The following is a 23864-nucleotide window of genomic DNA, read 5'->3' as shown; positions in this document are numbered from 1 at the left end:
GGAAACGGATCCCTTCTGCGATTTCCTTTCAAAGGTGACTCGTAACCTCTTCATTAGGGTAGGCTTTGGCAAAGCCCTAATGGTGCAGTTGGCAGGGCCGGCTCTCGGCGCGCGCTCTGCCTTGGGGGCAGACGGCTTGCCTTTCCGAGGGTGGAAAACAAACACAGCGGCTCGGAGCAGCGGCAGCTCCGCCTGAGGAACGCCGCCGGGGCAATGCTCTGATGGGTACCATGGACTTTAAGGCAGATCCCGGTTCGGTCATGATCAATTTGCTGCTTATCGTCCACCCCGAGAAGGCGACAAGCAGGCTGAAAGCGCCGAGGGACAGACGGACGGAAAGCAGCGCCCCAGCGCCGAGCCCAGGTAAAGCCCTGCCGGCAGCCGGCGCGAGGAGGGGAGGGCTGCGCCGCAGACGCCGAAGCGAAGCGGCAGCTTTGCAACAGCGTTTGGGGGGTTGCCCTTCTCTCTCTCCCTCTCCTCTTTCCCTTCCATTTAGGGCAGCATGCTGCAAACCCCCCAAACTGCAGACCTTCTCGTAGAAACCCGGCTTGGCTTCCCCGGTCCTTCTGGTGCAGCAGGACCCCTCCTCCTGCGACGGCGAAGCAGGGCACGCTGCATGCCGTGTGCTGCACGTTGCTCAGCGTCCGGGGTGCGGAGGAGGTGACATGTGCACGGGTACTAATCTGAGGACTATGTTTGCCCCTTGCTCTGTCCTGCAAGAGCCCTGAGCAGCTTCCGCAGGCTCGCTCAGCCGTGCAAGGGGAGCAGGGACCGAGCGCAGCTGCTTAGCCCCAGACCAGTGCCTATCACAAAGGAATACAGGGATAAAACAGTTTGGTTTGAAGTGGGTCTAGGCTTTGTCTCCAGCAATGACAACCCTGAGCCATTTATAGCTGCAGTTTGGGACAGTCTCCCCTGGCCTAGCTGCTATCCCTCCAGGGGATCTTCCAAAAAGCTAAGCTATGGCTGTGCTCTGCAAAGAGCCCCTTCCTGCAGAGCTGAAAGCAAAAAAAAAAAAAAAAAAAAAAAAAAAAAAAAAAAAAGGAATATTTCTGCCCTAAAATCCCTAAAATCTTGGGGGAAAGCTAGCTCTACCATGCAATCAGGTCCAAGTTTCCAAGTTAATAAGGGTAGGCAGGGCTGACACAGAAGTACACAGAAGTATGCTCATGCTTCATCTAATAGGGCATCTCATACCTTCCCAAATACAAGCGAGCCCTATGGAAACCACTTAGCCTTAAAATATAGTCCCGTTTCCCTTCTGGTACTTCATGCTCTAGCAACAGGGGCTGCAAGCAATACTACAGATGAGGCAGGAAAGATGGATCCTGAAGACATCTGAATTCAGCTGTGAGGGATCAGATGAAAGATTTCGGGGTGCTTGGCCTTCAGCCACTGCCAGAACCTTGTACGTGCTGGTGGCCTGCAAATACCGCAGTGCCATAGTACCAGAAATCCCTCATCCAGACCCCCGATGTGCTGGGAGGTTTGGTCTGCACAGCAGAGACCAAAGCGTGGGTCCCATCGAGGCAGGGCTGATGCATGCTAAAATCCAGGTTTCCAGAGGAGGAAAGAAGAGCGCAATGGGAAAAGATCTAACGACTGTGAACTCTGCAGCATTCTCGTGTGGGTTTTTTTGAGAAATAATGCTTGGCTGATGTGGTGCTCCCCCGACACGCGGTGATTTCTGCCTCTCTGTGTTTTGCTCCCAAGCCCATGCTGCATGGTACTCCAGAAGGACTGTCTGCCAATCTCATGTTTATATTTTACAGGTTTACAGGAGGATGGAAACGGAAACAATAGGTCACAGCCACCGAAGGGGAGAGACCCTAACGGTAGGTTGTGTTCTCGCTCTACGCGGGGGGAAACCGCGCTGCAGATAAACTAACCACGGTGCACAAAATCAATTTGCAGGCTTTTAGCACCCAGCAGTGCCCCTCAAGCAACAAGGTGCTTAGGACAGCCCATCCCGTTTCAGCCCTTTGGTGGGGTTTGCTACATGCACTCAGAGACCTGAGGAACGTGTGTCACCAGACACGTTCCCTCTGAGCTTGCCTGTCCCCCGTGGGCAGGGTGCACAACAGGATGGTGGTGACACACTGCAGAGTCCATGCACGATGGGCAGGGGACTCTCCTGCAAGTTGTCACGGAGCTAGGTCATATTTCAGGTGCATGGAGCTCTTTTATGTTTCACAGCCAGCTGATGGCAGGGGAAACTCAGTGCCCCAGATTGCTCAGGCTGCCGAGAGAGCTTCCAGAGACTTCCCCAGGATTCATGTAGCTTAAGGAGGACCTGTTGTGTGCAAGAAGCGCTTGGGTTTTCAACCTGTCCACCCACCAATCCTTTCCTCATCTCCGCCCCTCAGAGACTGCCGAGCGCAGCTGTGCGAGTCAGGTGCGACTGATCTCAAGGGAAGATGTGGCTGCTAGTCTTGAATGTTCCCCTGCCAACTCCTCCCCTCTCTGCCCCGAAACAGCTAGAAGTAACATCTGAAGAGGTTATCCCTGGCTGCACACAACTGCGCTGCAGGACTGCGGTGCACCATGAATAAGCAGCTCCCAGGAAAGGGAATCAGACCAGCATGCTCGCTTTCCTGGTACTCTAAACATAACGCGACGCCTAGCAGAGAAAGGCAAGGGACAAAGCTAAAGCAAAAAGCCAGGTCATTAGAATAAACATCAGTTAGGTCTAACAGCATCAAACAGTTGATTCCAATTATACTGCCCAGGAGCTTTGCTTCCGCAGCACCAGCAATAGCAGTGCACAAAAGCCGTGGCTGTTACCAGTACACTGCTTGACAGGAGTCCTGATCCACGTCCCTCTGAAATCAATGGTAGCTGGATAAACCTCCCAGACTGTGCAAGCAAGCAATACTTCACAGCAAGATGCAACTTATTTTTAACAGATCTGATGGTGTCAGACACTAGATAACAAAAACCTTAATTCCGCAAAGCAGACAAATACCCACCTCTGCAGAACGTTCGCTTGCTCCTCTGTCATGCTCAAGAGGGTCTGTAATTCTGCTGCAGCGCAGAAACCAGAACATCTATTACGAGCAAAGGGACAGTATTGACTAGCTACTGCACAGGACTGATTGCGGGACTAGGAGAATTTAGTGCAGATCTGCATACAGGAAACTTTTTCTCACAGCTCTGCCTTAGGCACAAGTTAAATCCCCTTGAGGATCACTAAGAAATTCTGATGTCAAAAGAACAGACAGAGCTCTAGATCCTCTAGCACCACAGGGGTTAATAAATTCACCTTTAATCAGCCACGTTAGCATCTTGATGAAGTTTCCGACACCACCAAGCAGCTGGTGCTGCTGCAATATTTACAAACTGTATTACATGAGCCTAGCCTGAACCATGCTGCAATAAGCAGGCTGCTGCCCCATACAGTGCAGCAAAATCTCATAATTCACGGGCCTGATTCTTGACGCAGCCACGAGTTACGAATGATATCTGGCCTTCAGGAGGAGCTGTTAAAAGGAGGCTCCTTGCACTGGTCTCTTGGGGCTGCCAGGACGTGGATCTCATGACACTTTGAAAAAGAGCAAGGGATCACCCTCGCGGCCTGGCCAGCATCCATCCTCCCTGCAGCAGGGTCTAGCATCCAAAGCCATATGCGAGCTATCACGCACGGCATTCGCTGACTGCGCTGTCTCACTGTCAGCGCAGCCCCGAGGGATGGATTTATGCCGCTCGCAATGGTGTGTGATATGGGAGCGCTCGGTGCCCCCAGCCCCAGGCCCGCCAGGTGCTCCGTCCCTGGCGAGATAGCCTCTGTCCCAGGGAGCCGGCGGTCTCCGCAGGCACCGGGGAGGAAGGGGAGCTCGCGACCCGGCAGCGCTGGGTCAGCGCCCCACGCAAAGACAAGCTTTCTCTGCTCCAGCCAAGCTTCCCCGAAGAGCTGCCGGTGCCCAGCTAACATCCTCCCTGAACGAGGGGGCTTGCTCCCTCCCGGCTTCCCTCCCCCCTCCGTTCGCACCATCTGAGCGCGAGCACCTGGCACGGGGCCACGCGCTATCATTTCACGCTGCGCCGTCCGCCTCGCAAGCTGGAGAGGCAGGTCGGGCTTGTGGAGTCATTACTTACTTTGCTGCTGAGCAAATTTACGGGTTTAATCTGCCGCCGCTCTGGGCACCTCCATCAGCACGCCTCCACTCTCCCCGAGTCACTGAGATGTTTTTCTTCATCCGATCAGGCCAGCAGGTCCCCAGGGAGCCCTACAAGCAGACGCAAGCCGTTACTTCTTACTCCAATGAAGGTAAGTGGTGACCCAAGGGATAATAATTTTTCAGGGCAAGGTTTCAGGCAGCTCCTGCTCAAGTCTTTTTTTTTTTTTTTTTTTTGGCAATAAAATAGGCTCAGAACACCCAAAAGGAGAGGGGGGGAAAAAAGGCACACTGACAATTTCTTATCTCGAGCTGGAAGAATTAAAACCATAGACCAACTCTCAGGCTCCCTGGGCTTTCCACAGGCCAAGCATGCAGGGGTAGTAGTAGCTGGGAACAGCTCCTGTGGTTTTGCTTCCGTAGGCTTGGGTTTTGCCTGCTGGCAAAGCGCTCCCAGCAAAACCTCGGCGTCCCTCCAGCTCTCGTTCGGCAAGGCTTTGCCAGCCCGACTGCAGCACTCAGCTGCTGGAGGAGGTGTGTCACCACCAGGACAGCTGGGTTGACAATCACACTTAACAGAGATCTCCTGGGCCCCAAAACAAGCCCACATCTTCCTTCCAGCCAAAGCTCCCAGGGGTCCACGTTCAGCCATGGCCAAGCTCAAGGTATAGCTGGCAAGGGCAACGCTTGGGAGTGTGCCGGGCCTCTGGACACGGCCCCAGCCTCCGCGGCCAGGTAGCACAGCGTGGACGTGCTGTCCCAGGGCACACCACTGCTGTGCACCTGGTCTGTCCTTGCAACGGTAACGGCAAACAGCCAAGTTGGGAATAAGCCCAACATCTCTGCTGCTAGGGTCGGTGGCACGCACGGCTTACCTAGAGCCTGTGCCACCCATAGGACAGCAGGAAGGCTGGCAGCCAGGGCCACCGGCATCCTTGTCCTCTCACTGCAGATGCACGGAGGTGCTCCTGGAGCACCCTTTCCCACCACCTCCCTGACTGCCAGGACATAGCATAGATGTAGCCAGTAAGACTAGCAAAAAACCTATTTTCCCCAGTGCTGCTGGAAGGGTGCAAGTACCGGAAAAAATAATGCTGACAAAAGTTCAGATTAAGAGCTGATCCCTTTCAGATGGATCTGCTGTGCAAGGTGCTTTCCCTGCACTACAATACTCTGCCAGGGCAGCACCGGCACAGCTCTTCCACGAAGCACTCCCAGGACTCATCCGGCCACCGAGAACCAGGAAAAGAGCAAGCCTTTCCCCGTTAGGTCGAAACAATATCTTCACATCTTATGACAGAACCATCTTCCATTTCATCCCCTTTATCAGTTCCATGCAAAAGCTCACATCCAAAGGCTTGCCACTTCTTCACAAAGTAGGTCTTGATTAGGAACAGTAAAAAAGTGTTATAAAAACATCAGTAGCCATTTCATGCTGTTAGGTTTTAAAGTAGACAGATGCATCACTTAGAAAAATATCTTATGGGCTTACTTTTTTAGGATTTATTAAATATCGTTTAAGCTTGCTAGAAAAAAATGCATTCCAAAAAAATGCATTCCTCACTATTAAATCTGTTTTTTGAAAACAAAGAATTTTAATCTATGGGGAAAAGAGTGGAGAAAGTGGAAGTCAGTAAGAAACCCCACAAAAATCCAAAGATAAAAATAATCTTAAATGAAAAAAGCCATATTGAGAACAGAAACGTTGAGAAAATCTTACTATTTGCACAAAGGCGTGCCGTCAAGAAACAACTACCTTTTGCCTCAGAATTAACTGGCACGATATACCAACCAGCCCTAATCCTGCCGCACTGATACTTGCAAGCATCCAAGAACTGGAGTCAAGCTCCGGGATTTAGAAGGGTTTTTACAGTTTGTGTAGTTCTTCCTCGCCTTCTGCTGTTGGGGTTTAAATGACACTGAGCTTTTCTGCTTAATCACAAGAGATACAAAATCTTTTTTTTTAAAAAAAGTTAAATTCTGAGAAATAGCTATTATTTGATGAAATTGCAGAATTCTACCTAATTAACTGGTTCCAAGAGCTGGGTTTTATGGAAAACCCCAAATGTCATGAGACTCTTGATGAAACTGTAGGAGCTAACAAGTGCGATTAGCTGGCGGTCCCAGGACGCATGAATATCTTGACCTCTTGTCTCCAAACTAACTTCTCACTGCCTGATCCAAAACGAGGAGCCCCGAGTGTACCAGAGTCCTGCAGAGAAACCTCGAGGTTTAGAAACCTTCTAAAATACATGCCAAAAAATGAAGTCTCTTTCAAAAAGTTGCAGAAATTTTTGCAAGATACCACCTAACTTTTTTTCCCTTCTAGTTCTCTCTGGCTTTCAGAATGAAACTTAAAACACCCCCAAACAAGCCGAGAGGAGCTGCCGCTTGCACCTCCCGCCGCGCTCGGCCGGTGCCCCAGAGCAAGCAGGGCTCTCTTTCCAACGGAGAAACGCGACTCCGGCTCAGCACACAGATCCTTTGCACTGATTCCGCTCTTGGTTTGCATTCGCTTCCTGCTTAGTTCCCCCCTTCTTACAGAGTTTCTCACCGTTTCTTGCAGGAACTCAGGTGACAGTGGAGATACACCCCAGAGATGCCACCCCACAACTGCTCAAGAAGCTCTCTTCTGGGAAAGGTACAGCCCTGCTTTTTGTGCTGCTGCTTTATGCCTAGCAGGTGCGCCAAGGCAGAGCTCACCTGCGCGCTGCGGCGCTCGGGGCATCGCAGTGACACAGGATACAGGATCGAGGCAGGAAGAGAAATGCTTCCCAAAGAAAAGGTAGCGCTGCAGCGCAGATGTAGGGTTCAGGTGTTCGTGCGAGTGCAGGCCAGAGGGCCCTTACTGAGAGGGTCTCACGTCCGGGCACAGCTCGTGCCTCGCTCGGAGCTTCAGGGACTGCAGTGGCCAGAGAATCACAACGATTTCTGATGTCTCTGCAGGACTCGGTAGGACACCATACAACATGTCCTGCACTTACGCTCCCAGGCAAACAGGTTTAGGAGGGGAGCCTGAAAACAACAAAATGACGAGAGTAAATTCCAATTTTCAGCCCTAACCCTGCTGTACATGCAATCACTAGAGCAGCGACCACATTTCAGCCTCAGAACAGCCCCCTCTTGGGAGTAGGTAAAGCCACATCTGCCATCATCTGTCATTCTAGTGTTATCACTCCTTGATACTAATGAGTCCCCACATCTTGGAGGCTACTGCAGAGGGCGGAACTTCCCTGCAGTGGATAAACCATTACCAACAGAAACAAAAAAGTTTCTAAAACCTAATAGTGTGGGCCAGGTCCATAGACTTACCATCTTTCCAGAAGAAAGGACCAAGGACAGGCCAACTGGAAATGGGGAAGCATTCTTCCCTTTAGGGAAGCAGCAATGACAGGAAGCCTCTAGGAGCCTGAAGGGCTGCAACCAGGACAGGGTGTCACACCGTTCACGAGAGGCCCCTCGAGCCAGAGCGTGGGTTGCCACAGCAGTGCAGTGATTTAACCGACTGTGCCGCTGTTGTTGCAGGTGTCCGAAAGCCCAGTCTGAGAGGCCAAGACAACAGAGGTGAGGTTGCTTTACTACAGCGTGTTTCTCTAACACAAACCCACGTGCCCAAGCTTAGGGGAGTTGCTCCCTTCTCTCCTGCTGGGGCCTGTCATCCTGAAGCTCTTGAGAAGCTGCCAGCACCCGAGGTCAGATGCTGACTGTACTGCCTGGAGGTGGCCATATGCCCGGACTCCCTGCTGGGCAGATGCAGCTGTACCCTGCCAGTGCCTGGACCTTGAGAAGCAGCTGATGGTGACAGCAAAATCCTTGTTTCTGGGGTGGGAGGGTCTCCTCCAAAGGCCCTGCGGTTAAACTGTGGTGACAATCTGGGGGCTGCAATGTCCCTCAAAAATCCCTCCAGCTGCTGTAGGGCTCTCTGCAAAGTTATCATCTAACAACTGCTTCAGGCACGATCTGGATCTCAGATCTCTCATCAGCGTGCACGCACTCAGTTCTTCCATGCCATGAGCAGTTTGGCTGGGTGGTGAGCAGGGTTTGGTGTTCCCAGCCCTCAGGCTAGAACAGGAGATGTCTGACTGCTTGGGAATGTGGCATCTACAAGAGCCACGAGACCGCAGGAAGGGGAAGCAGGGCACAGTGATGATCCAGGAGGCCTTCTACCCTCTGTGCCCACTCTCCCCAGTGTGATTAACCTGCATGTCCAAATGCAAGCAAACGGGCAGAGAAAAGCCTGAATTCCAACTTCTTTCACCCAAGCCAGTTCACCAAATTCACTTATTTTTGTCTATTCTTTTTCTCTTACTAACAACTGCTTGCCTCATGCTCCCTTCTCCACTTTGCCAGGTTTCCAAAAGACTGAAGCCCCTCGGCCACCAAGCGGAAAAGACCTGCATGGTAACTATTGGCTGCGTCATAGCTTCATGCCACCAGCACAGCTGGGCACAATGTAGGGCAGCCCTATACGGGAAGCCAGTCAATCCTAGAAACAGAACTTGCTCTGCTCCAAACCTAAACCAGAGTGCATTGACAAGTGATTTCATTTCTATTATCACAAGTAGGTTCAGCTTCCCTATCCTCTATTTGTCTGAGTGGCAAAGAGGATGGTTTTGGGAATGTCACATCTGCTTTAGATGTTCTCAAGTCTCTCCATATCTGAGGAAGGCTACTCTGTAAATGGGCATGATGCGCATTTTCTAACAACCAAGGTAACAGCATAAAACTACATGAGTTATGGAGGACCCTGCATCTGTAGAGAGCCTTTGCAGCTATAACCTGACAAAGACGAAAACTGATAACCAATTTTAAAAAACCATCCAGTTCCCAAAAGGCAGAAAGTAATTTTCAGAGCTGTATAGAGCAGGAACCTTTAAATGTGTAAATCTGCTTTATCTCTCCTTAGGTCAGCATAATAGCCCTTTTCAGTGAAAACTGAGATAAACAAACAAGCCTGTTAAAGAAACAGATGCTGCATGCTCACATCCAGATTTTGGCAGACAGGCACCTACCCAGCACAGGGAAGGACAGCAGGTGCTGGTCACCTGCGTCCTAACTGGCACATCATTGCCAGGACACGGTGAAGCCACACGGAGCCAAGGACACTTGCGCGAGCCAGACTCACAGAGCTCCGCTCCCCTAATCCCTCCCTGGGGCAGAGGTTTCCGAGAAGAGCAAGGCTCATATTAGCAAGCTCTTTGCGGTTCAGGCAGACTTTCAAGGTGAAGGGAAAGGCACTAGGGAGGGCTGGAGGGAGCTGGTAGCAAAGAGGCCACAGCCCAGTTTGGGGGAGGGAGAGAGAAGGAACATGATGAATAGACTTCAGAAGCACCATCAGGTTTTCAGCAAAGATGGGCAGCTCTCACTGCCTCTCACGCATCCAGATCCCACCAGCATGGGGCATCCAGGCAACAGAGCAACGTCCCACCTGCCTAGCAAGGTTGCAAATATCCAAAGCAGCACACTCAAGCCAAAGTCCTCATGCCCCCGCTCATAGCCTGAGGCACTTCCCTCCTCCCAGCCACCCATCGCTAAGCAAACAGCAGCTCTACAAGCACCATCCATTCATTCACATCTTCTAGCTCTTTGGAGTCGTACAACAGCATTTTCATTTGATGATCTCTTAAATCCTTGTTTCCTGAGAAATAACAGTCCTACAAATACCTTGAGAAATGTCTTTAGTCCTTTAGCTTTAGGCTTTGACAACACATAGCAGGAGGAGAGCTGTAGAGCCCAGTTCTTACTAGCTTGGAAGAAATGGGAGTGCTGAGCAGAGTGCAGGCCAGGGGAGATGTTCTTCTGATCCAGCTGTGTACCAAGCTGCATCTGGAACGCTCTGGTAGCTCAGTGACTGGCGAGAACAATGTCAGCTCATTTGGAGAATGTCATAAAAATAAGCTAGTGGATGAATTAGGATAACTTACTATACCTTCATCCACACAGAGTAGTCTCGAGCCTACAAAGATGCACACAAAGCAATTAGCACATCAATCTCAATACAACTGCTCCACGTAATGTTACTCACACACCTGAATTTGGGCAGAATTGTGGCCTTTTATTGGGCAAAACAGTCTCATCTTTTTCAGTGAGACTGTTGAAGAAATCCATCTCTGCTGGATTTGAATTTGAAAAACTCTGTGTTTACCTAAGGTATCCACAGCACAGATGCTTGCTGTTACTTCTGCATTGTATCTTGCTCACCTACAATGTAATATTCTGGGATTTTCTATGCTATTATGCAGTGAGCAGGCACCTGCTACTCAAGCTATGCCTAGATTATACCAGCTTGGCAGGATGAACTCTGCTTTCTGTGCACCTGGCAAGAAAATCCTACGGGTGCCCTCGTGTTCCCTGCTTCCTAAGCACCTGCTGATGGACAACACCTCTGGGCATCAGACAGGAGGCAGGAAGCTCTGCTGCATCCCCTTGTTCCAGTGTTCAGCCAGAAAAAATTCCCCCTGAGACAATAACAACTTGTTTCTTCGCAGTATATCCATGGGACAAATCTTCTTTGAAATCCATGCCGGTAGACCTGCAGCAATTTGAGAAGCTGGATGCCTACGCATTAAAAGTAAGTCATGCTTTTGCCTCTGTCCTCCTTCCAGTGTTCGCTCCACCGTGACCATTCCTTGAAATCTAGCTACAAGCACTAACGTCAGCTCAATCTGAGCTACTGGGCAAGTGCCTCGAAGTCCATGGTGAAAAAACATTTCTGTGCATACATCAGCAAGAGAGATCCCCCTCCAGGAGGAAAACTAAGAGCCAAAATATTTCTTGCTTGGAGTGTGGAATTACAGCTTTGTATTTCTATTATTAGTGAAGCTCAAGTTAGAGCAGTGTGCTGGCGAGGGTCCTCCTAGCGTTAGCAGAAGGGAGGAGGAAGCAAGGTAGATCTACCACAGCATTTCTTCATTACAATCTTGCAATGCATTCTCCTTACAAACAGGTAAACGTCAAGAACAGCGTAGAGGAACTCGTTACAGCCCTGCTTAAACAAGCCCGGACTGACCTGGAGAAAGTCCGAGCGATTTGGATGTGGATATGCCACCACATAGGTAGGTTGAGATCTTGGATTGACAGAGCCTCTGTAGATAATGCCACTGCTGACACTCTCATTGCACTGCAATTGCATTTTACTGTTATGTTCTACGGGTCGGTTCACGCAAGGACATGCAGTGGGTGGAAGAAAGGCTTGTATACATGTATATATTTATCCATGTATATATGTATGTATACATATATATACATATACATACACACACACACAGAGGTTATTTACCATTCCCATTTCCATCCACCCTCTCCTAGCACTTCCAGTCCTACAAGGTTTGTCTGTACATGACTCCTTCCCATGTGGTAAGCCTGTGACTCCTGCTCGATTTATTCAGTGGTGTTACCATATAATTTACTATCATCTAAGCAGCTGCAGCATAAAACAAGGCTGCCATGCACCAAAGGCTTGGTTGTCATGTTCAGCGCCACCCAGCATCATCAGAAGTTTCATTGCCACTACTGTCCTGAAACCACGCATGCCCACATAGCTATTCCCAGTGGAGTCTGCATCCTGCTGCCTGTGCTCTGGGAGGGATTTTGCTGCTGTAGCCTGGGTGTTAGGTGCCTCATCTCTTCAGGGATCACCAGGCTGCCCACCCAGCTTAGTGTCACCACTGCTGCTTCTGCAGCTTCTCCGTTGCTCCCCCTCTTTTGGCAGAAGACAAGCCCTTGCAAGGAGCAATTGCGACTGCCTGGCCCTATGCTTGGCATAGCTAGTCCCGGGCAAAGCACCCTTTTGCCTTTGACACTCATCTCTTGGCTGTTTGCACTGCCAGCTCAGCCCCTGTGTTTTGTGGATCCATCTTATGCTCCATTTTCTACCTGGTACCTGACAGTGTTAATCCTACTGGCGTATGTGTCAGCCCTTGTCAGAGCAGCACATCAGGGAGGCCAGCTTTCATAAAACACGCTGTCACTTGCTTGATTACAGTCCCTGCCTGTATCTACACTCCTTCTCAGCCTTCATGAGAATCACAGCCAGTTGCCCTGGCCCTTCCTCCCAAACTCCACCTCAAACGCTGGCATTTCGAAAACAACCAGTGCATGCAGAGGACAAGGAAGGAGGAGGAGGCAGAAGGGAAAGCTTCTTCAATCTGCCACATCATAGGGAGGAAAAACCTTCTTGGCCCAGGCCTCCCCAGGGGGACCAGATCTGCAGATTGATTGCATTTTGCATAACATATGCAAAAGTGTTTTTTCCCCCCCATTAGCTCCTGGAAGTACAGCTATTCTTCCCCTCGCCTCTTATGCATCCCCTCAGTCCTTGCCCCAACTGCCCCAGCCCCTTCCCCACGCTCTTGCTTCATACATCCTACCCCAGCCTCCTGCCTCTTCGTCCATCACTCTCTCCAGGCACCTTTTGCAGGGCGCGGGCAGCAGGGCAGGCACCTAACCTTGTCCTGCATGATGTCTTGGATCAAAGAATTAGCATCCTGGTTTTAATCTCACTCGCATCCCGGGCAGCTCCATGCATAAGCGGGCAGGGATGGAAGTGGCAGATATTTTCCTACCTTCAGGGCACAGACAGGAGCCAGACATGGCAGCCGTCTTCAACACAAGCCAATTTACAACACATGTAACAATAAGCGATGCTCAAATTACGATAAATACCCCAAGAGATGGGCACCACGGGGTCTGCTGAGCTGACAGCAAGTTTGGTGCAGTGCAGCTCACTAACTAAATGGGCCAGATTTCAGAAAGCAGAAGAGTGATTTTCAGAAGCATTAGCCTAATCTCACCCCCACTGAGATCAGTAGGAGTTTTGCCAGCAACTGCACTGTTAGCATAGTTAGGTCAGTCCCAAACAGCCTCAGTCCTGCCCTTAAATTTGCACACTGCTGATTTTACTGCATTTCACAAAACCGAGAATTTGACTCATCCCAGCACTGCACTCCAGTTGGCTGCTGATCATGCAGACTGCCTTTACATTAACTCATTTCTGTCCGTGACTGTCTAGGTCAACCAAAAAATGTAAAGGTGGAAGGTGAAATAGTCCCAAGTGACTGGAGTGTCATCCTCAATATGGCAGACACCTCCTGAGAAAAAGGGATACTGACCATATCAGGCATAAAACAGAGTCTTGCCTTTGGGCTAGGATTTTCCATTTAAGAGGTGGGGTTAAATGGCCTACACTGTCTTGAGGTTCAGTCTCCAGGATCTACAGTTCCTCAGAGAACCCTCTGGATTTGCACTCACAGCGCAGGTCCACCTGGGATGCCCGGCTGATTCGGACTGACCAGGAATCCATCCATCTTACACAATTCTCAGGGCATCTCTGGTCCCTGGCAAGTATGTTTCGATCTTCCCACAATACTTTTACACCTTCTGAGTTCCTATTCTCCCTCTTTCCTGCATATGTTGATCCCTATTTACATGCTAGCAAACAAACAGAGAGCTAGGAATTTAAATCTGCTTAAAGAAACAAACTGTGCCTTAAAGAGCACTGAAGTCAGGAGCTCCATCCTAGTTTGGACCTCATTTAAACTGAGCCAGCTACCTCCTGGCTAGCTTCTCCCATTCCATTCAGCTTTTTGCCTACCTGTGATGCACAACTACCTCTATGCACTGAAAGAAACACACTCATTTTTAGTTACCTTTTATGTCAGCTAGCATAAAAAAATAAATAAATAAAAAAGGAGCTAGGACTTTGCAACCAACTAGCTCTCCCTACCCCTCAGAAAGTGTTCTGCAGCTTTGCCTGTGACCCAGTGAAAGCTGCCGGTCTAGAGCCTGCCTCTTCCTACTGCCCCATGATCCAACCTCAAGGCACCTATTACCTGAGCTTGTTTGACAAAACAAAAGCAGTTGCAGCGTTTCATCAAAGCATAAATACAGCATGTTGCTGGCTTCTTTCCTCTTCTTCAACAGCATTAAAGGAAGGGTGAATCAGCTGATGCAGCATTCCTCACAGCTTTATCAGAAAAATATGCTCATATTTTAAGAGTGAGGTTATGGACATGACCAAGGTTGCTAAGTATTGAATTAACCTTCCCAGACCAGTTTCTCAAGCTCTGTTTGAAAGAACCCTGTTGCACTGCTTTTCTGCCTTCATTCAGCAAATTAAGATTTCCTCCCCTTCCAAGTATTAATGCCTTGCTATACTGAAATGACTCACCTACAATAAACCATTTCAGGTATTTTCCAGCAAAAGACTCTCCAGGTATTTTAATATAAATGACCTGTAAAGAGTGCAAAAGGCTCGATGGTTTCCTTTGACAATAACACAAGTCAGAGTCCTCCAAACGCAGAGCTCTGTATTTTAACAAGATACCTCCAGAGTACAATTTCCCCTGCATGAAGACAGGCCCCTGAGGAGGCCCGTTTTCTCTAAAAACGTGCAGATAACCTCCCATTTGGATTTGACTGCACATTCTACGCCCCGGCTTGGAACGAAAGGTGACTGGAAGATGCATACATGTGATACAAGATAGAGCTGTTGTCCCCTCTCCCCCCACCAAGAGTCCACAAGGGGAACATCCGTGTGTAGTACATACTGCAGCTTGTTTCTCGTTGTTCGTGCTCAAGGAGATTAAAAACAATCCAAGCGTTGCTTCTGCTGCCCATCGATCCTACTGCCTCAGGCTTTTGGATGAACTTTAGTCTGTGTTCCTTCCTGCAGAATACGACGTAGTGGGCTACCATAACAAAAGCCAGCTGTCGTGCAAACCCATAGATGTGCTTCAGACGGGGAAGAGCATTTGTGAGGGATACGCTGGGCTCTTTGAGCAAATGTGCAGGTAAATTAAGCTCAGAAACATTCAGTGCCAGAGAGAGTTAACATTCATCGTCATCTCTGCCTATTCTGTCTGCCTTCGCATTGACTAATGTGACTATAAGCAGGGCTTGGAACTTTAGCTTTCAAACCATGCTGCGGAATAATAGCAAGTCCTACAAAGGTCAATTTTGCTTCCTCCACCACCTCCCTCTCCTCTCCCCTCCCCAGCATAATTTACTTTGTGCCATCTGCTGAGCTTCGCATTGCATTAACATAATGGCAGATGAAAACACAGAGATAATTTGGTTAGAAGAGGCTAGGCTTTCCCTTTGAGTATCTGCATGCGAAGGTTAAAAGCATGGCAAGACTTAAACAACAAGGAACGTAGTCTGCAACACAGTACCACGTAAGAGGTAGGCAACGTCCCAGAAGGAGCTTTCCCAAACCCTCCGTAAATGCCTTCTCCCTCCACTACAGAGCTGCCGTACTGATACTGCCTGACACTTACCTCAGTGCTTTCAGCAGTCAGTCTCTTCACAGTTGAGGTCAACACTTTAATTCCCGTTTTATAGATGCATCAGAATTTAGTGACTAAAGTCCGTTCCTCTGCCTACAAAAAAACTTTTGACTTCACAGGGGATTAATTGCAGAAATGAGCAGAATTTACCCCACAAAGGAAAGAAAGTCAGGCTTAATAATTACAAGTCCATTTCAAATATGAGGCAGCTCATTCCTTGGCAGAAAGCACAAATGCTTTTCATACGAATGTAGCGCAAATTGCTTCTCCCTCACATTTCTCCAACCCCAGTAGAGAAATGAGATAGCTGTTGTGTAAGGCAAACCAAGTGTCACAGCAGGGAACAGTATCTCACTTCTCACAGCAGTACGCAATAGGTTGGCTTAGAAGAGCGGTGAAGACCGGCAATGAAGGGGCCTGTTACGTTTGGGACCAGCCGTACCTAAGAGGGTTGTCTAAAAGCAGAAGTCTGGACCTGACAGCTCAGAGACACAAAATTGGAGGGGGCCTCCAAATAACAGAAATTAGTTCTGTACTTCCCTAAGAGCATGCGCCTGCAAGCTGGCTCTCACCGAGTATCGCTCCTTTCCCTTCTCAGCAGACCAGCTTCCATTTACGAATTACCTTTGGAAACGAAAAACACACACATCCCAGTTATTAAGTGGCATGTTTCAGTAATGATTGGCTTTCCACACCATCCAGAAAGACTTGGGGAGAGTTTCCACCATTAAAGAAACAAAATTTACAGAGAAAAGGCTACATACATATTTTTAAAAATATTGTGCCAGCTGCTAACGCAGTAAACCCTTCCAGCCAACACAGTATCTCATGATATCTGATCTTGTGTTCTAAAGAGCAGAATTAAGAAATAGGATGATCAAGTATGAATTTATAACTGCATCTTAGGAAACAGCAATTAGAAAAATTGAGAGAAATTAGCATCTGTTCATTAAAGAGCATATGCTTAGCTCATTTATAACAAATGATCTTTCTAAAAATGCCTTTTACTATTTAAAAACTCTGCTCATTTACTCTCCTTAATTCCTCAGTTGCAGGTTGATTATTCATTTTGTCATTCAGAAAACCTCACAGTCATCCACTCTATTATTTTTGCCAAAAAAAAAGCTAAATGTTTATCCCATAGACTCCGCTACTGAAAAAAAAAACTATAACCAAAGACATCTCTTTCTCGCAAGAGGATCTCCTCATCATTTCTTCTTGCACACAGTTCAAGTCTTATGCTGAGTCTAAGCATAAAGACTGGAGGCAAAGAGCAGCCTTCCTATTTAAAGGTTTATGTTTTTGGTTTTTGTTTTTTTTTTCCCTAGCACGTATTACAGCAACTTTAACAAACAGCCCAATTTGCCAGTCACCAGGAGCCCCCCAAAGGTCCTGCTGAAGTCAATAGCTGACACTGATTGAGTCCTAATTGTTTCAGTGCCAGCACAGAGTTCCTGCTGTAAACAGGACGCTGTCACCTCTGACCACCGCACTGGCAGCCAAATTTCTTCTGATTAGCTCAGAGGCCTGTCATACAGGAAAGGTGGGCATTTATAATGGGAAGTTAGTCACAAAGCATCAGTTTCCAAATGTCAGCCATAACAGAAATGAATGTAAACAAGTTTTGGACCAATATTTTAGGAGCATTTGCCAAAAACTGTCTTCTCAACTGACAACCAAACTCTAGGAGGTAGCCTGGCTGAGTGAATCCGGGAGAGTAAATGTGTTAATTCAACTTCAGGCAAACCTAGTATAGACGCAGAGAGAAACTCACTTACAGAGTCAGCAGGGAAGGCAAAACAATCATTTGCACTTCAGGCGTTTCAGCACAATCTTCAGCAGCAGAACTGACTGCAGTTCCTATGGTGGATCTGGCCACTAAGCAGCTCCTTATTTAGAATTAGTCTGCAAATAATCCAGATTTCACCTCATCTTGCTTTTCACCTTTTCTATAGCGAGTAACTGCCCCTTTCCTCTCAGGCACAGGAGTGCTCAAGTACCTACCACAAGTATAAACCATTCTATCTCGCTCTGGAGAAGCCATAGGTGCTGCTTCTTTAGATGAAAGCAAAGTCAAACCCAAAATCAAAGGGAAGAAGCTGCCACTGAATTTTAAAGTGACACTTCCGACAGTATCCAGATTATTTCCTACTCTTCTTGAAACAGAAGAGCAACTTAGCTTTTAACCATCTTCCTGCACTAAGCAGATGTTTACAGCTGTTTCTTAAATCAGTTGTTCTCGTCCACCACACACTTAGGTCATCTTCTATCGTTATATCGCCCATTTTAAGCATTGCTGTAGATCTCAGTCCTCCATCTGCCCGGTTCATTTATCTGTATAAAAGTCATTTAGATAACAGACATTATCACTCTTCTCATCAATACAGGATTGCTCTTCCAAGGATGTTTTTAGGCTGGTTTTTGTTTAACTACTATTAAAGAGCCCATTAGTAAGATGCTCTAATCTTTCTCTGGGGAACTCTGAATACATCCAAGCACAAAACACTGTCGCAGCTTCGCTAACTTCCACTTCAAGTGAGAGCAGGGAGAACTAAGGGCAGAACTCTGCCCTTAATATTTAACATTCTGTTTGAATATGCCAGCAATGAGAACGTCTAGTGGAGCCTGGAAGGATTAGATGCCAGTCCCCACAGAATTAGTGAGAATTTGGTGCTTACCTCCCACTAGGCCGCTTTCAAACTCCTAGGATCAAACCTTCCTTAAAGCTCCTGGGCCAGCTCCTGATCTCAGTTACGTCGTGTAAATCCAAGCTCTCACCAGTCACGTCAGTGGAGTTGCTCCAGATTTACTGCCCAGCTCCATATTAGAATTTGGCTCGTGAGCGACTGAGGGCTGGCAAAGACTTGACGGATGACCCACGATACCAGGTTTCTCAATGGAATTCCTTCCAGTCTTGCCATATTCATTTTGAATTCCTCCTGTGACAGGCTGTGCCTCACTATCCCTGCGTAAGAGTCTGTTCCGTGCTACACTAGAGCACCGATTTGCATGTTCCCTACTACAGACTCCTTCAAGTTCTGCACTAGCCGTCTTCAGTAGGAACATTGCACTGCCATGTCTCCCCTCTCGGTGTACCTTTGCCTTCTCTGCAGGCTGCCTAATTTGAGCTCCCAGCTAATGCCTGATCAGCTCTTTGCAGCTGTGATCCTGTTTTTGACCCCCTTTCTCAGAGAAGGAGTATCAAATAACTAAACAACACAAAGACTTCCAGGCCTGAGTTTAGTACAACCGTACGCAAAGCTGATGCGACCATCTTCCCTTTAAACCAGCATCTTCATGGAAAATGAGGTATTCCCTACAAACCCTACTGCACTGCCAGTTCCCAGTCAGTGTCTCAGTTATCAGCCCTAGACGTCTTGAAGGTGTCTGACACTAGCCAAGCATCTGTCCATCACTTCACAGCATGCTACTTATCTTTCCCATACGTATCACTTTTCTTCGCACTGAGGTTAAACCCACATTTTGCAGATAAACTTGCTCATGAAGTATGCACAGTTTATTACTTAAGATAGCTGCTCCATTTAACACACTTTTCAACGAAGCAGAAAACAAATCAGTACCATCCTACACAAAACAATCCTCCAAGTGAAGCAAGTTTAAACCAATGCTGAAGTAAGATGCCAACATTAGAATCCATTGCATTCAGTGGCAGAAAGTTTATTAACATATTGCTTGTTTAAATCCTATTTACATATCAAGAGACATTCATTATAAGAAAATAATGAGACTTTCTTTAATCATCTGGACTCTGGGAAAACACAAGCTCACTCTTTAAGGAAAGAGAAACAGCATCTACAATCCAGTGAGGTCTCAGATTTTAGTGACTAGTGTCAAACATCTGGGCTCGCTATTTCAGGGAGAACACAAGCATGCACAACACACTTTCATTTTATAATTACATGGGCTAATTGTGGACAGCGTCAAAGGGACTCCTCTGAGTGACAAGATGGAGAGCAATTTAGCACATGTTGTTATCTTCCTCCAGAAATGTTGAACTGAAGCCTGATGCATCAGGCAAAAGGGAGGGAAGATTCAAAACACGGAAGAGAAAGGCCCCTTCCTTCAAAGGGACGCTTTGTCCGAGTGCCTGTGCAAAGACTACGAGGAAAAAAAAAAGTGGCCCCTATACAATGTCAGGACAAGATCAACACCCTTGGGCATCATTGCCTTGAGCTCTTGTCACCTGCTCACCCCGACAGCCAGAAAACCACGGTCTCTACTTGATGTCACTAGTCAAAGGGGAGGACCTGACCATCTGCAGAAGGCTGAGGAGATTATGCCATGCTGAAGGGAGAGCCATCGGCTTGTCACAGATGCAATGTGCCCAGAGTTTTACACCCTGGACAGTGCAGACGTGCCAACATACTGGTATAGGAAGGTAGTTAAAGGAACACTGTACAGAGACTGCCATATCAAGAATAGGTGTCCCAGCTAACAGGAAGGTTTCCACAAATTAGAACATGGAATAACCTAGACATCTAGGACAACAGTGTTAGTAATTTGTCACCAGGGTCAAGAGTTCTAGTTTTCAAAAAGAATGACTCTTGCCTACTAAGACATTTAAAACCCCTAATTTCCAGGAAACTCAGCTACAAAGAGGCGCCTAAAGAACTTACGGACTTGGTCCCAGTTGGCTACGGGATTCAAGTTCTGCAGAAGTGCTGATTTTGCTCCTCACGTCCTTCCACAGAATTATATTAAAAGGCTTAAAATAAAAGTCTCCTGCTACATCTTACTGTTTCCTCTTAGCATTGCAGGAATCCAGTGCATGAAGCTGTCAGGATACTCTAAGGGGTGTGGGTACAAGATGGGGCAGACCTTTACAGGAGACTCTGACCATGCCTGGAATGCTGTCTATCTTGATGGAAGGTGGCATTTACTCGACAGCACCTGGGGAAGTGGCTCTGTTGATGATTCTTTCAGCAAGTTCACCTTCAGGTAAAGGATCAGTCTCTACGTTAATCCACAAACCTACCACAAAGACAAGAGGCATTACACAGTGCCAAATTTTAGGCCCCACAGCAAGACCCAAAGCCTAAGCAAGGAATCCAGGCTGCCCGTACAGGGGATGGAGAGCATTTCTATAGAAAGGCAACGACCTTCAGTAGGAAGCAGCATAACTGCTAGAAGCAGACACACTTGCTTGGTGTATCACAGCTTCAGCAGGGCTAGGCACTTTATGCAAGCCTGTGCAGCACTTGATTCACAGCTGCCCAAGGGGCTGCACCACACTTAAACAACAAGCTGAGTCTTTCTCCAGGAGCCCGTGGTGGCAGAGGGTAGCATGGACACCCTGGTTTTATCCAAAAGCTCAGCTTTTGTCCCAGATATGGGAGACCAACGCTCAGGTTCCTCCTCTGCCTGGAGGATTTCAAACCCACAAAATCTCAGCACACCAAAACACTCCAACTTCCTCCTGCTGAAACCACCACCCCTCAACAGCAGCAGAACTAGCTATTTATAGTTACTCTACTTCCTTTAACCTCTTCCTTCTTGTTCCAGGTACAATGAGTTTTATTTTCTGACCCACCCAGCTCTGTTCATTAACAATCACTTCCCGGACAACAGTAACTGGCAGCTTCTTAAGCCAGCTCTGGTGCTGAAAGATTTTGAGAACAACATGCTGCACAACAGTAATTTTTACAAGCTGGGCTTGCTGGCTGCACACCCAGAGACGGGGGTCATCCAAACAGGTAACAGCCTGCAGAGGGGAACCTGCAGACCACTTGCTCTCCGGGCAGCCCTGTGCTCTCCACGCAGTGCTGCTTTAGCTGGTTATAAGTGCAATGCACCCTAGGCTCTTGGGGCAGAGGAGGGTCAAGGGGTTGCTTTGGTTCAAAGCTGCAAAAGAATTGTTATAGACCCTGGGCCCAAAAAAGTCTCAGTAAGCAACTGATGATGGGCTACCCTATCAGGATCAGCGGTGTGGAGTTAGACATGTTGCTATTACCGTTAGCAATCTGAGATAGCCTCTGTATTAGCAACTCTAGTGAGAAAATGAAACAAAACTGTATTCCAAAAGCTTGACCAACTGATGCATAAACAGGCACTTCCTTCTGCAGCTGCTCAGCTCCCCAAGTCCAGCAGCTCACTTTGGCACAGATCTCAGAATCACAGAACAGGCAAGGTTGGGAGGGACCTCTGGAGATCATCTAGTCCAACCCCCCTGCTCAAGCAGGGTCACCTAGAGCATCCAGGTGGGCTTTGAGTATCTCCAGAGAAGGGGACTCCACAACCTCTCTGGGCAACCTGTGCCAGTGCTCCGTCACTCTCACAGTGAAGAAATTCCTCCCTATGTTCAGGCAGAACTTCCTGTAGTACAGTTGGTGCCCATTGCTTCTGGTCCTGTCTGCCTCTGGTCCTGTCGCATGGGACTACTGAAAAGAGTCCGGCCCCATCCCCTTGACACCCTCCCTTCAGGTACTTGTACACATTGATAAGATCCCCCCTCAGTCTTCTCTTCCCCAGGCTAAACAGCTCTCGCAGCCGTTTCGTAGGGCAGATGCTCCAGCCCTCTAATCACCTTCATAGCCCTATGCTGGACTCCCTCCAGTAGCTCCATGTCTCTCTCGTACTGGGGAGCCCAGAACAGGATGCAATACTCAAGATGAGGCCTCACTATGGCTGAGTATTGGGGCAGGATCACCTCCCTCAACCTGCTGGCAACACTCTTCCTAATGCACCCCGGGGGGCCATTGGCCTTCTTGGCCACAAGGGCACATTGCTGGCTCATAGTCAGCATTTGCTTGTTGTCCACCAAAAGCAAGCGCCCAGCGTGGGGCTCGAACCCACGACCCTGAGATTAAGAGTCTCATGCTCTACCGACTGAGCTAGCCGGGCTGCTTAGAGAAAGCTTCTTCAGGTAGCAGCACTGAACGACAGCACATGTACTTAAAATCACTTTTCTCAAATTTTATCAGAGACACTAGTTAATTGTTTTTATGAATGCTAAGAGCACCTAGAATTAAAACTGAAAGGCAACAAGATTTTAAGACTCAGTGTTGTCTTAAAGCTGTTTGGGAGTGGACTCGTAGGAAGATTATTTCACACCTGTGCACTGCAGGGTTCTTGCACTTCTCTGAAGCTTCTTGGAGCAACTACTGGATTATAAATTGGGTCTAATCAGGTCCTGAGCACATGAACTGATGGTACTTTCAGCTACACTTCACACAGCCTTTCATGTTCTATAGGACCACAGTTCTGTTTCATTTTATTTCAGAATAGGTAAATACACGTCTCCAAAAACAAAAGCCACACTCCACCTTGCACTTTTTGAAGGATGCTTATTTAAGACAACAGTTGACAAGCTGTTATCAGTTTACTGTGAGGGAAGTGGCAATTCATTGGGACACATTAGTCTTCCTGGACAGGGTGCACATACAGAAAAATCCTATGCATTTTCTTTTTCTCTTGTATTTCATAGTAAATGGAAAAGCAGCTATATCGGTGGATTGCCGTTCTTCCATGTTATTTACATTTAAGCTGAAGGGAATACAGGAGCACGGTTTAATGACTTTGAGGAAACATGGAATGATGCTGGAAGTCTATCCCCAAAAGACAGGCAGTCACAAGCTGCAGATCTTTGCCAAATCCTCTAAAGCCTCAGAAGAAGTCTACAACTGTGTGTTAGAATATGTCCTAGAGTGCAAGTCTGTGGACAAGAGCATGCGTTTCCCAAAGGACCTCCACCAGCCTGTTGGACCAAGCTGGTTCTCGGAGCGGCAAGGATTCCTGAGGCCATCACACCCTGACCCCATCATTCACACCAACGATGGGCGATGTTCTGTCACCTTCACCTTGGGCAAAGACATAAGTGTTTTGGCCTCACTGCACTCTGATAACAGCAGCCTCACAGAGGACATGAGAAGGCGCCACATCATGCAAATCCATCGTGGGAACCAAATTGAGCTTAAGATCCATCTCCCCCACGCAGGGAACTTTGTTCTGAAAATCTATGCCAAGAAGAAGTCAGATCCTGGCAATTATGACTACATCTTCAACTACCTCATCTCTTGCCTGAACACTGAAGTTAAGTGGCCAGCTTTCCCTCAGAGTTACAGCAAGTGGGCGGAAGGCTATGAAATCCTGGAGCCGCTCTCCAGCTTGCTGCCAGCCAATCGCAACGTTCAGTTTAAACTCAAACTGCATGGGATAGCAAAGGTGCTCGTTCAAGCTGACAACACTTATCCTCTGACCCGGAGCAGAGATGGCTTCTGGAAGGGAACCTGCAACACTTCTGGATGCACAGAGGTGTTTGTTATGGTGCACGAGAACGCTAACCACAGTTTTTACTCACATGTTCTGAAATACGAAGTTGAGATCCAGTAACACTCTCCCTTGCTCTTTCACTCTCCTGCATGAACCAACATTTTCAACATGCCTAAAACCAATATGGCTTTATGGGATTGTTAGCTCTCTCCATCAAATTTGTTCATTCAACAAA

The 23864-nt window shown here is 48.0% G+C and overlaps 1 protein-coding gene and 1 non-coding gene across 2 annotated transcripts; one reads left to right on the top strand and one right to left on the bottom strand.

Annotated features, from left to right (window-relative positions):
- The first annotated feature begins 230 nt into the window (after window positions 1–230).
- KY (kyphoscoliosis peptidase) lies at window positions 231–23864 on the top strand. The gene is made up of 12 exons (XM_062583089.1): window positions 231–363; window positions 1773–1835; window positions 4205–4267; window positions 6682–6756; window positions 7641–7679; window positions 8466–8516; window positions 10604–10686; window positions 11062–11170; window positions 14788–14905; window positions 20171–20359; window positions 20924–21114; window positions 22845–23864. Exons 1-12 carry the CDS (start codon window positions 231–233, stop codon window positions 23747–23749), a joined length of 2019 nt encoding a protein of 672 aa, XP_062439073.1. The 3' UTR covers window positions 23750–23864.
- Window positions 22189–22261, bottom strand: TRNAK-CUU (transfer RNA lysine (anticodon CUU)). The gene has a single exon. It is a non-coding gene; the product is annotated as a tRNA-Lys (tRNA).

The sequence above is a fragment of the Rhea pennata genome, chromosome 9, assembly GCF_028389875.1.
Source record: "Rhea pennata isolate bPtePen1 chromosome 9, bPtePen1.pri, whole genome shotgun sequence".
Lineage (NCBI taxonomy): Eukaryota > Metazoa > Chordata > Aves > Rheiformes > Rheidae > Rhea > Rhea pennata.
Note: the sequence above shows the minus strand (reverse complement) of the source record. Positions and strands in the feature narration are given on the sequence as shown.

Excerpts from the sequence above, each read along its gene's own strand:
- KY (XM_062583089.1), top strand. The coding sequence starts at position 231 with ATGGACTTTAAGGCAGATCCCGGTTCGGTCATGATCAATTTGCTGCTT. Across the intron at positions 364-1,772 it reads CGCCCCAGCGCCGAGCCCAG|GTTTACAGGAGGATGGAAAC; the intron begins GTAAAGCCCTGC and ends TATATTTTACAG. Across the intron at positions 11,171-14,787 it reads GTGGATATGCCACCACATAG|AATACGACGTAGTGGGCTAC; the intron begins GTAGGTTGAGAT and ends TCCTTCCTGCAG.